General features: G+C 39.8%; 1 protein-coding gene across 3 annotated transcripts in view; it reads right to left on the reverse strand.

The window, feature by feature from the left end:
* Positions 1–16,332, reverse strand: part of RNF130 (ring finger protein 130) — a 131,907-nt gene that overhangs the window by 31,236 nt on the left and 84,339 nt on the right. The window contains exons 6-9 of one of the 3 annotated variants that reach the window (XM_059060533.2): positions 14,085–14,181; positions 12,125–12,329; positions 8,791–8,884; positions 1,289–1,476 (exon numbers count right to left, since the gene is read on the reverse strand). In XM_059060533.2, the coding sequence (XP_058916516.1) occupies positions 1,461–1,476; positions 8,791–8,884; positions 12,125–12,329; positions 14,085–14,181 (412 nt within the window). In that variant the 3' untranslated portion in view covers positions 1,289–1,460. Of the gene's footprint in view, positions 1–1,288; positions 1,477–8,790; positions 8,885–12,124; positions 12,330–14,084; positions 14,182–16,332 lie in introns of those variants that run through there. The other 2 variants (XM_059060534.2, XM_059060536.2) reach the window with 2 other exon arrangements.

Below are 16,332 nucleotides of genomic sequence, written 5' to 3' on the forward strand. Positions count from 1 at the left end.
GATATGTTCACACAAAAATTTGTATACAAATGTTTATAGAAGCATTATTCATAAAAGCCAAAATGTGGAAACAACCCAAATGTCCATCAATGGATGGATGAAAAAAATGCAGCATTTATCCATACAATGGAATATTATTCAGCTACAAAAAAGAACAAAGTACTGATACATGCTACAACTGGATAAATTTTGAAAACAGTATACTAAGTGAAAGAAGCCAAACACAAAAGGCCACATACTGTATGATTCTATTTATACAAAATGTCCTGAACAGGCAAATCCATAGACACATAAGAGTAGATTACTGGTTTTTGGGCTGGCAGGGGTGAGAGGTTACTGTTAATGGGTATGAGGCTTCTTTCTGGGATGACAAAAACGTTCTGGAATTAGATAGTTGTGATGGTTGTAAGACCTTGTGAACATACTAAAAACCACTGCAGTGGCTTTACCCTTTAAAAGGGTAAATTTCATGGTATGTGAATTATATCTCAATAAAAAAAGGAAAAGAATCTTCAGCCCCCTACTGATTTGAGTATGACTGCTGTAGTGGACCTATTACTACTAGTGGGAATATTCTCAACTCTCAGGTATGCTGAGGTGGAAGGTTGGGCACATTTACACATACTGATAATCCTTTCAAGCATAAGATTCATATAACATAAAATATTTCAACATCTTCCTCACAAGTAATGCAAAAAAATTTCATTTATACATGTAAAATTGCTCTCATCCAACTTTAGAATTCACTGTTTTTAAAAGAATACAGTACAAACTATGTAAAAAAAATCTCGGACAGATATAATTTATTACTAATCAGTTATGTATTTTGGAAAATTTTTCGTACACTCACGCTTTCATCCCACCAAATATTTATTGAGCACTTACTATGTGCAAAGCACTCTACTAGGTACCAGAGATACAGCGGCAAGTGACACAGTTAAATGTCCCTGTGGCTGTGGAGCTGACGTTCTAGCGGAGTCAGATCAACCACCAACAAAGGAACAAGAAATTATCAGAGAGTGAATGGCGACCTTGAAGAAAATAAAACGGAGCAACTCAGTTCAGGGACCGAGGGGGCATCACCACACAGGATGTCCCCACACTTGGGTCCTATCTGGGCACAACAGAAGCCAATGTGAAAAGACCAAAAGAAACAGCATCACTGTTCCTCCCCTGGGGAGTATGAGCACATTCTGTCTCTGAAACACACACAAATGAAATTTGGGTATGTGATCTCCAAATCAGCCTTCCAAACACAAGTGGGTGAATAACACGCAACAACACAGTCTTTAAATTTTATTATTTATTTATTTTAATACAAAGCTTTGGCATTAGCAATTTTATGAAAAAATAAAATGTACTAAAAATAAATGCTTGTGTGGCATGATTGGTAAATGATGCACAAAAATAGGTTCTTTTTTCCTTCAAGGCAATCAGTCAGAAAGCATTCTTTTCCTTCTTCAAAACCATTCTACCCTATGGAATAAAAGGAAAAAAGAGAGGTCAAGAATTAGTTAACGGGTAGTTGTCAATATTTAAAAATAACAGAGAAAGTAATCCTAACTGAATGGTGGCCTGGGGTTGTCCCTAAGTATTTCCCAGACCAATTTGGTAAAGCCAGTAAGTCACTAGCATTTTCCTGAACTCAGCAGCTGTAGATCTGAGGTCAAGTGGCTCAGTCACTTAAAAGTGTGTTAGTACTTCTAAAAGGAAGGCAGGGAAAAGTACAGGCTAACAGCATTTTGTTTAAAAATGCAGGGACAACTGTCGTACAATTTACAACTTTTCCTGGTTTGAACACATGTTCTAAATGCTGAGTGCCCTGAAATCTGTAGCTGCTGTCTTTACAATATGCTCCTGCTTTATACCTCAAACAAACATGTCATTATTTATTTTGAAGTAAGATTTGAGGAGTACAGACTCCCAGGGATGTAAGGATTTCTTACAGGAATTCCCCAGATTTTACATGCGTGTGTGTGTGTGTGTGTGTGTGTGTCCCTAAATCAGGTGCCTGAAGGTACCTGACATCTTTGGAAGTTTCCTGCATTACCCTCAGGCTAATGCTGCCCCCTCTGCAGCCTGGCACTGTGGGACAGCCCTAGTTCCTGAACCCTTATAGAGTCTGGTTCATTTCTATGGTTCCCACATCATATCTTCAATTCTACTCTTTTTTTTTCCCAGCAGAATTCCAGACCCATACTTCAAACCTCTTAATCTTTGGTCAACATACAACTCTCCAGCATCTCCTGTTTTATCTCCTCTCCATCATCCTTTCTCCTTCAGCTCTGTATTTTCACCTAACCTACCTTCTTGCTTCCAGTCTCTACCACGAAAGCAACTTCTCAGCCATCAGCAATTTTCTTTTTGCTGAAAAGCCTTAGATATCTATCACCTGCTGGTTACAAAAAACCAGTCCAAATTCTGTAGTCTGCCTACCATTGCCACCACCTACAGCAGACACGTCAAACCACACAATTCCCTGAACCTGCTCTGCTTTTTCTCACCATGTGCTTTAATTATGCCTGGCCTGGTTTCTAAGTCACTCCCTCCAGGAAGCCTTTTTCAACTCCCTCAGGGCAAAAATGGCAGTTCTCCTGTGTCTGTGTGATACTCCTGTCATCTTGTGCTGGGTCCGCAGGCACTCTCTGGCTCTTCCGTCACTTCAACCAGCACCACAGTGCAGAGCACTGAGCAGTGCAGCCCCCTTCCCTTTCCCCAGGGCTCCTGCAGGGCGAGGCCTGGTGCCTCAAACACTGGGGAGATGGCGCCTAATGAATGAAAGGCTGGGTATGAAGGCCATTCACAGAAACTGCAAACAGGGCTCTACACTTGTTTATTGTAGTTCATATTTAAGACAACACATTGTTTTTGTAATATTTCCTCTGAAAAACTGGATATAGGACTTTTAATGGGCAAATAAAGATTTTTAAGCTTACTTTTTTTTGTTGCCTAAGAAATTATAAACAACTATGCAGCCAAACATTAAAGGCACTTCTGAAAAATGAAAGATTGACCACTGTCAAAGACAGAAGTCCAGTCAAAGCTTCTGCTACTGTAATCTTTTTGTCACCATGTTTTTAGAAAACCGAATTTATCTTTTTCAACCGCATTACTTGGAGCCCTTAAATGGCTCTCCGGAGTAGTCAAAGACAAGCAGTGTAAAGGTAAGAGTTGGAACCAGAAATACTGGGCTTGAATCCCATGCCCCTCTTCCTATGGCATTTCTTGGGGGTCACTCAGCCCCTCTGGGCCTCAGGTTACTCCTCTGTGTACCAGGCTCAGAGTGGCTAAAAGAACTAAATACTAAGACAAAGAAGAGTATTCATGATCAAACTGGGGGCAAATCTTTGCTGGTATTGCTACAAAAAAGGCTGTCTCAGGAAAATAAACAATCAGAGATGTGTGCTAGTGTGAGCAAAAGTTTTTAGGTTGAAAACTAAAAATTCAAAATTCTTTAGATCAGTGTTTCTCAAACTGCAGGCTGTAACCTATTAATGGACCATAAAATCAATGCAGGAGTTCATGACCAACATTAACAACAACACAACAAAAAAGCACAGAGAAGAACAGATCAGAGAATACCGTATGTAGTAAGGAAAATGTCTGTGGAACTTCTGTTTCAGTTATACATGTGGGAGCACTGGGTCAAAATATAAAATGTATTTCTTACAGTAGGAGATGGCTAAAAAAAGAGTTTTAAAAACATTGCTTGTGGGCTTCCCTGGTGGCGCAGTGGTTAAGAATCCACCTGCCAATGCAGGGGACACGGGTTTGAGCCCTGGTCTGGGAAGATCCCACATGCAGTGGAGCAACTAAGCCTGAACGCTACAACTGCTGAGCATGTGCTCTAGAGCCTGCAAGCCACAACTACTGAAGCCCGCGCACCTAGAGCCCGTGCTCCACAACAAGAGAAGCTACCGCAGTGAGAAGCCCGCACACTGCAATGAAGAGTAGCCCCCACTCACCACAACTAGAGAAAGCTGGCACGCAGCAACAAAGACCCAACTCAGACAAAAATAAATAAATAAGTTAAAAACAAACAAACAAACAAAAACATTGCTTTTGACCCTGAAGGTTCTAAAAGAGGCAGCCAGCAGAGACCCCAACCCCTCTCCTTGGGCTCTGATCTCTCCTAGGAAGGGACCATTTAGGACAGACTATTCAAGAGGAACTCTGAGAACTAGAAGGAGTCTTAGAACTTCTACCTGACTCGGGATCTGCCTCCAAACAGCTTCAGCCTTGCAACTTCTGTCTGAATAAGCAGGTCCCAGCAAGCTCATTAGCTTTTGACACAATCCATGTCATGGATGGACAATTCTGACTGGCAGGAAGTTCTTTCTTACATGAAATGGAAATCTACCTCCTTGTAGATATCTCCAGAGCTACACAGTAAGTATCACCCTCTGTATGCACTGGTTAGTCACCACAGGACCATTATGAGTATTAAATGGGGCAATGTGGGTAGTAACAGAGCCCCAAACAGGAGTAAGTTCTTTGTAGGCACACAATAAACAGTAGCTGTTCTCATCTCTGGCAGTCCTCCAAATACCTGGGACACCTCTTACATCCATCACCCCAGTCTCCTCTAAGGTAAGCATCCCTAAGATAGAAATGATTAAGTTTTCAGACTCTTTCATACTGAAATATGTCAACGTCCTCTTAAAGAGTACAAGCAAAACAATTCAGAAATATTGAGTAGAGAGTAAAATAGAAACATCAGTTCCTTTGACCTGGCTTATAAATTTCTACCACTAACCTCAGAGGAGGATAGCTCAAGAGGAACACTGGTGTGGACAACTGAAGCCCAATGACCGGCAGCACAGCTAGGGCTTGTTGGTCTTCAGTTATGCTACAGGATTTCATATTTGTTCCAGTTATTTCATCAAGTTAACCACATCAGATTCATTTCCTCCTCCTGCGACTGTTTTGAATCTTGAATGCCTGGGCTACAATCCTCTGCATATCTCAGAACATGATTTCTATGCATCAGAATCCAGGAACTAAGAAAGGGCTGTAGAGAATACCTAGCTGAACCTCCCATTTGACTCAAAATCTCTCCTACATCATCCACATATCTTATAACTTGTTCCTCAAATAAAAACAAATATTATTTTCAAATAAATATTTACTTTCTTTATGTTGAGGGAAAAATGGATTTATATAAATGTAAGCTGGTAAATGCTGGGATTTAACAAGGTTTACTTGAATAATGAAGTAGAGCAGAAAACCTCCTTTGGGAACTGAAGTTCAATAATGTTGCTTACTTAGGTACAACAAATGTTAGGGAAGCTAATATGTATAAATATATTTAACTTACATTTATTTGCCTCTTTGACTACTATCCTGTTTAAATTTGCAAAGTCTCAAAATTCACTAGATTTGTTTGTAGTCATGGTTGAGTACTTACATAAATAGTATTTCATCACGATAGAAGGGTGATGAAGTCCAGATACGTGGACTTTTCATTGAACTCTGAGTTAGGCCCTGAGTGAGAGTGTAGTGAGGGAGGCGGAGTGCTTTCACCCCTAGTGGAGCAGCAACCCATGGAGGCCTGGACCTGCCTGGGTTCCACAGCCCTGCCTTTATATATGGCCAGTACTGCTTCATCTTGCCCACAGGGTTTTACCAGTGACTAGACTGGGTCAAGGTCTTACTGACATCACAATACAATCAGTGTAACACTGTCAGAAAAGTAAACTATAACAGTACGTAGAAAGCATAAGGTGGAATTTACTACTAATTTCCAGACAAATCATTAAAATGTGAAAAGATAGAATCTATTTATACAGAAGACTATCTTACAAATGGATGAGGTTACCCAGAAAATTGAAACAGAGCAATTAAATTGAAAAGGCAATCTCACTTTGATTGTAATTTTTTGGTAAAAGTGAAAATTTCAAAGATTTCAAAGACTTCATTAATGAAGAATAATTATAAAGTTATTTGCTAAAATAAACTTTTCTCAAGAATTAAAATCACACAGGAATTTTTCATCAACATTTTTGGGAAAGAGACATTGAGTAAGAGTGGCTATCTTTTTTTTGGCTGCACTGCATGGCTTGTGGGATATTAGTTCCCAGACCAAGGATCGAACCCAAGACCCTGGCAGTGGAAGTGCAGAGTGCTAACCATTGGACCACCAGGGAATTCCTGGCTATTATCTTTTTTTATCCCCTACAATTAAAAGGGTCTTTAAAAAATTAAGTAATTACAGTTACAAAAAAAATCAACACATAAAAGCACAACAGGAGAGCAAAACATCACCCAAAATTGTACTAAATTAAGATAATCACCATTAATATTTTGGTGACCATCCTTTCATGCATCCATGTGTGTACACACACACACACACACACACACACACACACACACACACACACACACACACACTCACTCTCCCCCTCCCTCTCTCTCTCTCAATTTCTCTCTCTAAATGGAATCATGGAAATTGTCCTTCAGAGTGCTTTTGACTGAAGGCACAGAAATAATAGTCAAATGAACAATTGCAGTATCAATCCTCTACAAAGGCTAATGGGAGAAGGGATGGACTAAGACATGGATCTAAGATCTATGACTTAGATTCTGAGTCATGCAGGCATTTATGAGCGGAACTCTAACTTACAATAGGTAACATGTCTATTGAGCATTCTCTAAAATATCTGATACATGAACTGAGCACCTGGCTGATTCTGAGTGGCAGTAAGGTGACTACTAAATTACTTAATAATTCTCTAAAACTACCCAGTGTGCAGCTACTTGCTGTGATTGTTTTTCACTCTTTTGTGAAATTTTAAAGAAGTGGGCTTACATTATCATCTAGATTGATGGGTTGGTATGGGAGTAAGCAAAAGAGGTGACGGCAGGTGAAATAAATATTTCCCTCCAAATTGAGGTTTGAATCACAGGTACTCACGAGCTCTTATGATTCGGTATTCTACTTCACGGAAGAAAATTAAATTCATTTGCCAAAGGATAAAGGCAGATGGCCATCTTATTCATAGAACTCTGAAAGAATTGCAGAGGAATTGTTTTGGCTAACATTTATTGAGCACTTATTATGTACGAGGCACTGTGCTAAGCACTTTATATGCTAATTCTCACAACAACCCTATGATATATTCCTATTTCTTGTTTTATGGATGACTAAAATGAGCTTCAGATAAATATAACTGCCTAGGTCTCAGAAGAAAAATATGGAGGAGCAGGGAGTCAAGTCCAGGTATGCCTGACTCCAGAATCTGGGCAATTAACATTGTGCTATGTTGAAGTAAAACTGCATCAGGTGGGCCCAACAGAAGCAGCTAGCTGTTGACCTGCTGGATGAGGCCGAGACTACTTATCTGAAGGTTGAAGAATGCCAACTGACATGACATCCTCCCAATATATAATATGTCAAGGATGCCAAAGGGTACTTCTTACAAGTATCTAGCCAAAAGATAAGGTTAGAGGTAATAAAATCATGTCATTGGAAGTGGAGGTTACTTGCCCATTGTTTCTACAGTTGGACTATGAGTATTTAATTAAATCAATTAAATGAGCTCGGTTGGTTGTTATTAATCAATTCAAATGCCAGGACATAACTGAATATATAGAGCACAGGAATTCTACCAATTCAGGTTCAAATTTGGGCAGTGTCCCAGGGACGCTTTCATCTTGAATTAGTTTTCATGAATACTCCTTAAAAGAAAGGACTGGGGCTTCCCTGGTGGTGCAGTGGTTGAGAGTCCGCCTGCTGATGCAGGGGATACGGGTTCGTGCCCTGGTCTGGGAAGATCCCACATTCCGCGGAGCGGCTGGGCCCGTGAGCCATGGCAGCTGGGCCTGTGCATCCGGAGCCTGTGCTCCGCAATGGTAGAGGCCACAATAGTGAGAGGCACGCGTACCACAAAAAAAAAAAAAAAAAAAAAGGACTGAATAATATCCTACAGTAAATGCCAAAAATTTAAAGCAAAACAAATAAAGCCAATAAAACCTTTTCTTTATCTTACCCCCATGGAAAGCTACTCTTGGAAAACCACTGGATCAAAATGGACCTCAACTGTTAACCCAGCCCAATTTTCCATCCTCTGAAAAACCTTTTACCGACAACAGCCCTGACAAGTAACACCCAGCTTCCTTCTGCCTGCATTCTTAGTCCTGGGCACTCACTACCCCCACGGCAAACCATCTCACTGGTTAAGTAGCCTTGCTGACAGATGTTCTTCTTTTTACCAAGGTGAAATTTTGCCTTCCTGTAACCTACCCTTTGGTCCTCATTTTGTCCTATGGAAATATAGTTTATGCTTATTTTCTTTTTCTCCTGACAGTCTTTCTAATATTTGGAAGTCACAGGTCTTTCTAACTGCTTCTTTCTTGAAGGTTAAACATCCATGTTCCTTTGACCATAGGCCAGTGTGCCAGTACTCCACCAAAAGCTAAGTAGATAAGACTCCAGGTAAAGTCTGATGAGCACACAGCAAAGTGGGGCTAATCCTGTCTATGATTAGGACATCGGCATTCTCCACATACTACTACTGTATTGGTTCCCTTGGCATTTGTTCCATCATTGATTTATTCTAAGTGTGTGGCTAATGAAAGCCCTGAGATCTTTTCTAAAGTGAGCAGTTGTTGCTGAGCAAGGTGAACTCCCAATCAGTGTTACTGTTCATGAAATAAACTATTTTGCTAGGTATGATCCCATCAGGATCACTATGGAATTGGTAGAAGGCAATTCTCATGATCTTTATGAAAACTACATATTTTCTTGGGATCATCTGGCACATGCAATCCAAGAAACAATTGGTTACTTACTCATTAGCATTCAAGCTAGCTGTGGCTCTGATGATCATGTAGCAGAGTGTGAGAGCACTGAGGAGGCCAAAACTGGCAATAATAAACCATTCTTCTGTTGACAAAGGAAAGGGAGGAAATCACTCTGGGGAGAAGGCTTATGTCAAATCGATGTCAACATTTCCCTCAAATGCAACGAAGCAGACGTCAACGGAGGTGTAAGCCAAGACTGGCCCAAGGAAGTGAAGCAGGAGGAGGTTTGCCAGAGAGCTACTAAGTGGAGAAGGTTAGTGGAAGTAGTGGTGAAAGCTGCAAGGGAGAAAGGAAAGCATGGCCCAAACATTTCTTCCAGTTAAAGTCCTGAGGTTTGTGAGAAGTGTGGCCACCAAAAAGTATGTAGTAAAAAGATGTATATAAAATCGCACATGGACATAGGTTTTAAAAATTGTTAATTTAAATGACAGTAAAGTGGACTAGCCATATTTATAACCTTTCTTTCTTCATTTTGTCACTTCTGCATGGCTGTGTCCCTCATTCTTAAAGAAAGGCTTAGAAGTATGGAGCAGTGGTTCCCAAAGATCTCATGGGTACTCCAAGCAGTCTGCAGGCTGGCCTTCCATGGCATTCACATCTATATTCTTTTCGCTTATGAGTGGGTTTACTTATAGTCTTTATTTAAAAAGGACATCTTATTGGTGTCTCCTGCAAAGAAGAGAGCTACCCTTCACACCCCACCGCTGGGAAGCGGCACTGGCTGTTCTGGCTTTATTAAACAGAAGTAGAAAGGGTAGGTTATTCACAAGGTAGGTTATTTCAACTCTTGGCTCATCAAAGAGTTGAAAACCTCTTGTACACAGAACTCTAAAGGTTTTTATCTAGTTTCTCTCTAGATCCAGGAAATAGATTAATATTTTCCCTTAAGTTTTCAAACTCTGTATCATCAAGGTAACATTCCAAAAACAGTATTTACTGAGAACCACAAAAATAACCTGAGAACTAATCTGACTTCCTAAAAAGTCTTAACTATATTTCCTAAAATATACACAAACTAGGGCTGGTTTAACAAAGTGTTACACAGTAAAGTTCCCTATACATCTGCAATAATGCAGAGAAGAAATTTGTACTTGGAATGCCAAATGTTTATATGTGAAAGCTGTGTATAACATTGGCGTTTCTTAATCTGGTTTCCATGAATCCTACATCTATGCAAAACTGTGTGTGCCTAGGAATTTTTCTAGAAAAAGGTTATTATACTTTCACTGAATTTTAAAGGTTGTGATCTTCAAAAGGTTAAGAAGAACTGTTCTTCAGGATTCCAGGATGCTGAGTTGTTCTATGAGCATTTCTCTGCCCACCTTGGTTTACATTATTAAAATGCACAGCAAACTCTTTCATTTTAGATAACAGTGCAGCCACTGCTTCTTGGAATACAAATTCCTCATCAATAGAGTGAATTTACAAGGTTTTTATTTAAGTCAAAATAAACATTTAAGAACCCATGCAAAATCCACCATTTTTACCCACATATATTTTAAGTTAGAAAAAATATATACTGGCATTTTAAAAAAATTAAGAGATGGCTGATAATCAATTTCAAGAAGCTTAACATAGCATTCTTTATTTTTTTCTTCTTAGACTTTTATACATGATAAGCAGACTAACTTTTAGAACTTCAATGTCTATGTTTCCAATTTTGAATATAGCATCCATACATGCATGGCATTTCTGTTATAAAAATTAGTAACCAAAAAGAAGTAAACACTGTCGTAATAATACCCGATGGGCCCAGAGGTATTTTAGCACCGACCTACTGCAGCTGGGGTCTCGGTCACCTCTGTTCTCCCCAGTGTGTAGTTAGCACAGTGCCTTGCAAACAGTGGATGCTGGTTGAATGCACTGTAGTTACTATGGCACTACAGAGCTTTGATGTTAAAGTAAAGGTAGCTTTGGTCTAATTTAACCACATGAGTTTCATTTATTAACATGTACAAATTCTGCTAAAGGTGATTAATTTGATACATGAAGTAATATTTTTATCATCAAAATATAAGATTTTGAAAGGATATTTCTGTATAAAATATAATGGGATCAGTACTTTATGTAGTAGTAGGTGCTCAATAAATGTCGATCAATGAAGGACCTACCAAAAACTCATTAGTAAACAGACAACCTTTGTCTCCTTTATTATTACTAGATCAATTTTTAGAAATCTAGCCCATAAAACCTAAATGTCAAAGCAGGACAACATGAAATGCTGTTAAACCAAACCATTGGTAATGGTAAGAAATCAGTCAAATTGTATCAAAGAATAGCTTTACTTATTTTATAACTGAATGAAGTCTCCTTGAGTTTAGACAAATGAGAAAATAAAACTTGGGAAATCATTTTCTAACAATAATTTTTGGTTAGTTAAGATCACATATACTTCAACTGAATAGACCACACACGTCTTACTATTTAAGGGAAAACTCTTTTTAACAGCTTTATCCGTTTTACTGACTCCCGGAGTTAAGAGGAGTCCCATTAGGGTTAGGGCTCGAAGCTATAGGTAAGCAACAGCATATACTGAAAAAGGCAGCACCAGAGTGGTGACGAGGAAGATGGGGTGAAAGGTTGTTAGATGAAAATAACACATAAAGAATGGATTGAAAACAGCTGGCTTGTTATGGGGTGAATGTCCATGAGGCCCACTCGCACGCCTGCCAGCCCACTCATACTTTGGCAAGGCCATCAAAACACTCAGAGCATTTTTTTTTTCTTCTTGTCAACAGTTCAACAATCATGACATTCATAATTAGCCCAGAGCATTTTTTAAAAGTAGATTACCTTTTAAACGGTCTTCTCACACTTCTTGTACAATTATACCAAAGATGTACCAAATTCATAACAGTGTAAAATAAAGTGAGCAGCAGCTGACCATCTCAACTGTTCCTAAAGTTGTGAATTTTTAGGTTCAAATTCTGGATTAGTTTTTTACTAGGTTGCCTGAAGCCTAGGTACTAGAGACCACTGGTGCTCACAGTTACACGACACACCTGAGATGCTGCTTACGTCCTACCTTACATCCCTGTCTGCAATGCAATCGTTTCAAAACAGGCTTATAAACAGCTATTAAGACAAACCTCTGATCAACTACTCATCAAATGGCAACTATTCCTATTAACTACACACAAGTACACAAGCTTCTTATTATAAAGGAAGTTTCGTTATTCCAAATACCTGTTTTAACAAAAGTAACCATTACTTTCTCAGTTACAGACTAAGTCACTGGCCCTGGTGATTGCCTCAACTCTCCACCACAGGTCAAATACCAGCAGCAAATCTGTCCTGTGCCCTGGGCACAGGGCCCACTTACTTGTTACTGCGATGTTGATCTCTCCTGTTCTAGGAGTGAGATCCCCATCCTGAGGAAGAGGCGAGATCCCCGAAGTTCGAAGTGGCTCGAGGCCAAGGGAGTTGTCACTGGCGAGGTCACCTAGGGCTGATCTTCGGTTAACTGCTTGGGTTCTGGTGAGCCTTTCCATATCAAATGCTACGTTATCAGTACATGGCAAATTTGGCTGCAAAATATTTCCAGATTAAAAGTACTTGTAAGATTAACAAATCCTTTTATACAATTCTAAATGTTTGACATCCTGTTGCAAAGACGTTACCAAGTTTTTTCCAGGTGATTTCCCCTCATTTCTCTCCCCACCTACACCTTCCACTCTCATCCAAGAATTGTTATTTAAAAGAAACAGATGATTTCTTCCCCAAAATGGTACTAAGGAAAGCCAAAATCCATTGCAGAACCAAGAAAACTGAATACTTCATCTTTACAAAGTGACAACCTTTTGTGGACATGGCTCATTGGCAGACGGATTCATTATTATAAAGCTGACAAACAGTGCAGTGTATCACTTTGGCTCGTATGTTAATACAGGTAACATAAAATATCCTTTCACCCTATTAACTTCTCTGTAATACTCCCATCTATCTGCTAGTCAGTTTTTAAATATCTTCTATCTTTAAACATAAGTAAAGCATACAACCAAACGCAGATCAACATTGAAAAGACTTTTGAACTCTAAGAAAACTGTTTCAAAACCTAAGCATTGGGACTTCCCTGGGGGCACTGTGGTTAAGACTCTGCGCTCCCAATGCGGGGGGCCTGGGTTTGATCCCCGGTAAGGGAACTAGATCTCACATGCATGTCGCAACTAAGAGTTCGCATGCCGCAACTAAGGAGCCCACCTGCCACAACTAAGACCCAGTGCAACCAAAAAACAAAAATAAAAACAAAAAAACCCTAAGCATCTAATGCTGAAGAAGAGGTACAGAGCTGCTATGGGATCAAAGCCTACCAACTAAAAAGTGGATATGAAAGGCCAGGGATGCTGCTAGACAGTCTCAAGGACGGCCCTCACCAGAAGGAATTACCTAGGCCAGTGTCAGTGGTGAAGAGGTGAAGAAACTACAACATCACTGATGTGATCTCTGGAGATGGAGGATAAATGGGGCATCACTCCCTAACTACATTACATCTAAACTGTCATCTGATAACATATTTCAAATAGGACTACTTAGATCTGTAAAGCTAAAACAAGGAATTCATCTGTTGGGTCAAAATTAACTTTCTTCTCTATATGGAGATTATTCATTCACTCTTTTTTGAGACCAGAAAGTATTTCACTTTCCTCTAAAAAGCAATAATCCTGGACATATACTTATCTTAAGGAAGGAACTGCAGGAAGTCTCCAAGGTCCTCAGTTAGTCAGTGCTGACTCTCCTGGCCAGGGTTGAAGTGCCCTATGTGGCCTGTACCCAACCAAAACCCCTGCCCAGCTGTCAAGGGTCTGCCCAGGGCTGGCACTGCCTGCCCTCACTGACTGCAATTACCAACACCCAGGATAGCAAAGCCAAATTCAAGAGGAAGGAACATAAGTGATGACATAGTTTTATATCATGCTGAATGCAGAAAAAATTACTACTGGACCAGAGTTAAAAGTCTACATTCTATTCCTTAAAAAAAAAAAATTGGAATAGAGGAAAATCATGTCCTTCTCTCTACCTTACCTCTTCATCACACACCCACCACCCAACAGAAGCAGGCTGTAAAGTGGACTAGCACAGTTCTTCATCTACTCTTCTAGAAGTTCCCTGAGGTGGGCTGGACTTTAAGTAATGTGGGAAAAAAGGCATTGCTGGACCAACAGGGTTATCTGGCAGAGAAAGCCAGTGTTTTCTTGTGACACTTCTAACCATTCACTTGTGCTTTCTTATGTTATGCTCAGAGATAACACTACACAAAAGTATTAACAAAATAGGAAACATACCACAATTCCCAGGGCCTTCAAAATATTAAGTTTGCACATAGGACAGGTACAATGTTCACTAAGCCAGGGATCCACGCAGGATTTGTGGAAAACATGCCTATAAAAAAAATGGAGAATTATATCACAAATTATATACTGAAAAACTCCTAGGCCAAAATGTAAAGAAATGGAATTTTTAGTTAGTCTGTTTGATACCAAGAGACAAATATTGGGGATGTATTAAAATTGAGCTGGCAGAAAATCTCCTGAATCCAATCTTGTATGTTGATAGCATAATAGTATAGTTGATAGTATAATGAGAACTGATACGTAGTATTTGGCTGTTTGGTATTTTTACTCCACCAAATTCCAAAAAAGATTTGAGGAAAAATAGGAAATTTATTAACACTGAAGATAATGAATTATATGTTATAAATCAGTTGTTTTCAATAATATCTAAAGTAGAAATAGAATTTCAAGAAAATATTAACCAGAAGTTAAATGAAGAGTTCTCTATATGATTAGTTTCATGGACTTCTGTTTAAATGTCATTTAAAATATTATTTAAAAAGACTTCTAAGCAACTCAGGTTAAATGTTTGTAAAGTTACAAACATTGGGTAGTTGGAACTATTTTTAGGGATGTTCTGTGCTTAAGGATCAGATAACATTTAGCAGCAGTTTCCAGCTGAAATGTTGAAGGGAGAGAGAGGATGGGTGATTTTCTCTCTTATTCCAGAGTAGAAAGTCACATCCTTGTGACTGCAAATAAATCATGGACGGTTTTGCATTCTTGAAAAAGATGCCTGTGTCCTCTGGAAAGGAGAAAAGACTGAGGGAGCTGTTGACATCATTTCTCAAGCTCAAGTACCTCTGTGTGGTAGCTCTGAGAACCTGAAATGAGGCCACACGGAAGCCCCAGAGTCCTGGCCAAGCAGGGGCAGGGGCAGGTGCCAGGACAGATGTTCCGGGCACGTTTGGAAGCACTATAATCAGAGTCTTCGGATAAGATAGGATAAATTTTGAGAAAGATATCAAATTGAACCATGGTATACCTTCTAAACTTTGTTAATTTATAATTTATATATAGCTTATAAGCAGTTACATACACCTGTTTTAAAATGCAGTTTGATTTTTAAAAGTAGGAGATCTAGAAAACTCACTTTTAAAAAATTTATTTATTTATTTATTTATTTTTGTGGTACACGGGCCTCTCACTGTTGTGGCCTCTCCCGTTGTGGAGCACAGGCTCCGGATGCGCAGGCTCAGCGGCCATGGCTCACAGGCCCAGCCGCTCCGTGGCACGTGGGATCCTCCCAGACCGGGGCACGAACCCGTGTCGCCTGCATTGGCAGGCGGATTCTTAACCACTGCGCCACCAGGGAAGCCCTAGAAAACTCACTTTTTAAATTGTTAAATTGGGATTTGGAAGAAACATTCATGCTTACAGCTTCAACCCAAACAACTTAACATCACTTGGTAGCCTTGTACCCATTTCTTTGGGGTTAAGAATAAAAATCTTGACAACTAAATATATTAATCTAGTCTGAAACTTACAATGAACCAGAACCTCATCATCCTTGAAGGCCTTTATTTAAAATTGAAGGTTTTTACTTGAGGTGAAAGTCATCAAACCAAAGGCAAGACCTAAATTCATTCAGTATACACAATGCACTGTCTCCTCTGTTTCCTGTTCCTTGCATCCAAGTATGAGCGTACTCCAAAAGGGAGATGAAGGCTCCTTACCACAGGGCTCCACCGAGGGCGTGTTCTCAGAGATGGGGTTTACTCCCCAGTAGCTGTGAACTGTGCCAGTGCTGGCTGTGGCCTAACAAAGACTAGAACAAGGCCTCTAGTCCTTTTTGAAGATACATACCCTTTACGTCTGACATAAATGACAGATCCTCCCCCTTGCAAGGGTGCATCTGCCTAATATCTGGCGTACTTTTTGGAAGGCCTATGGACCACTGAGGGTTTGGTCAGGGTGGGGTGGCTGGGAAGGTGCTCTAAGCCAGTTCTATGTAGTGTGGATGATGGACTTTGGCCAGCTGGCAGGTGACAGAAGAGATAAGGTTTTGTGATCTCTGATGCAGCTGCTTTGGTGTGGGGCAGCTGACTTGAGCCGGTTGTTTGTGGAGACCTTGGTTTAAGCCAGCAGCAGTGGCCTGGCTTTCACCTTCCCACTCTTACCAGCGTTTTTGCTTTCCCCTTTTCTTATTGTCTGGTCTTTTCTATTACTGGTTATTCAGAAAGGAACAAAATGGTATTTT

Source organism: Kogia breviceps, chromosome 4, assembly GCF_026419965.1.
Source record: "Kogia breviceps isolate mKogBre1 chromosome 4, mKogBre1 haplotype 1, whole genome shotgun sequence".
NCBI classification, from domain to species: domain Eukaryota; kingdom Metazoa; phylum Chordata; class Mammalia; order Artiodactyla; family Physeteridae; genus Kogia; species Kogia breviceps.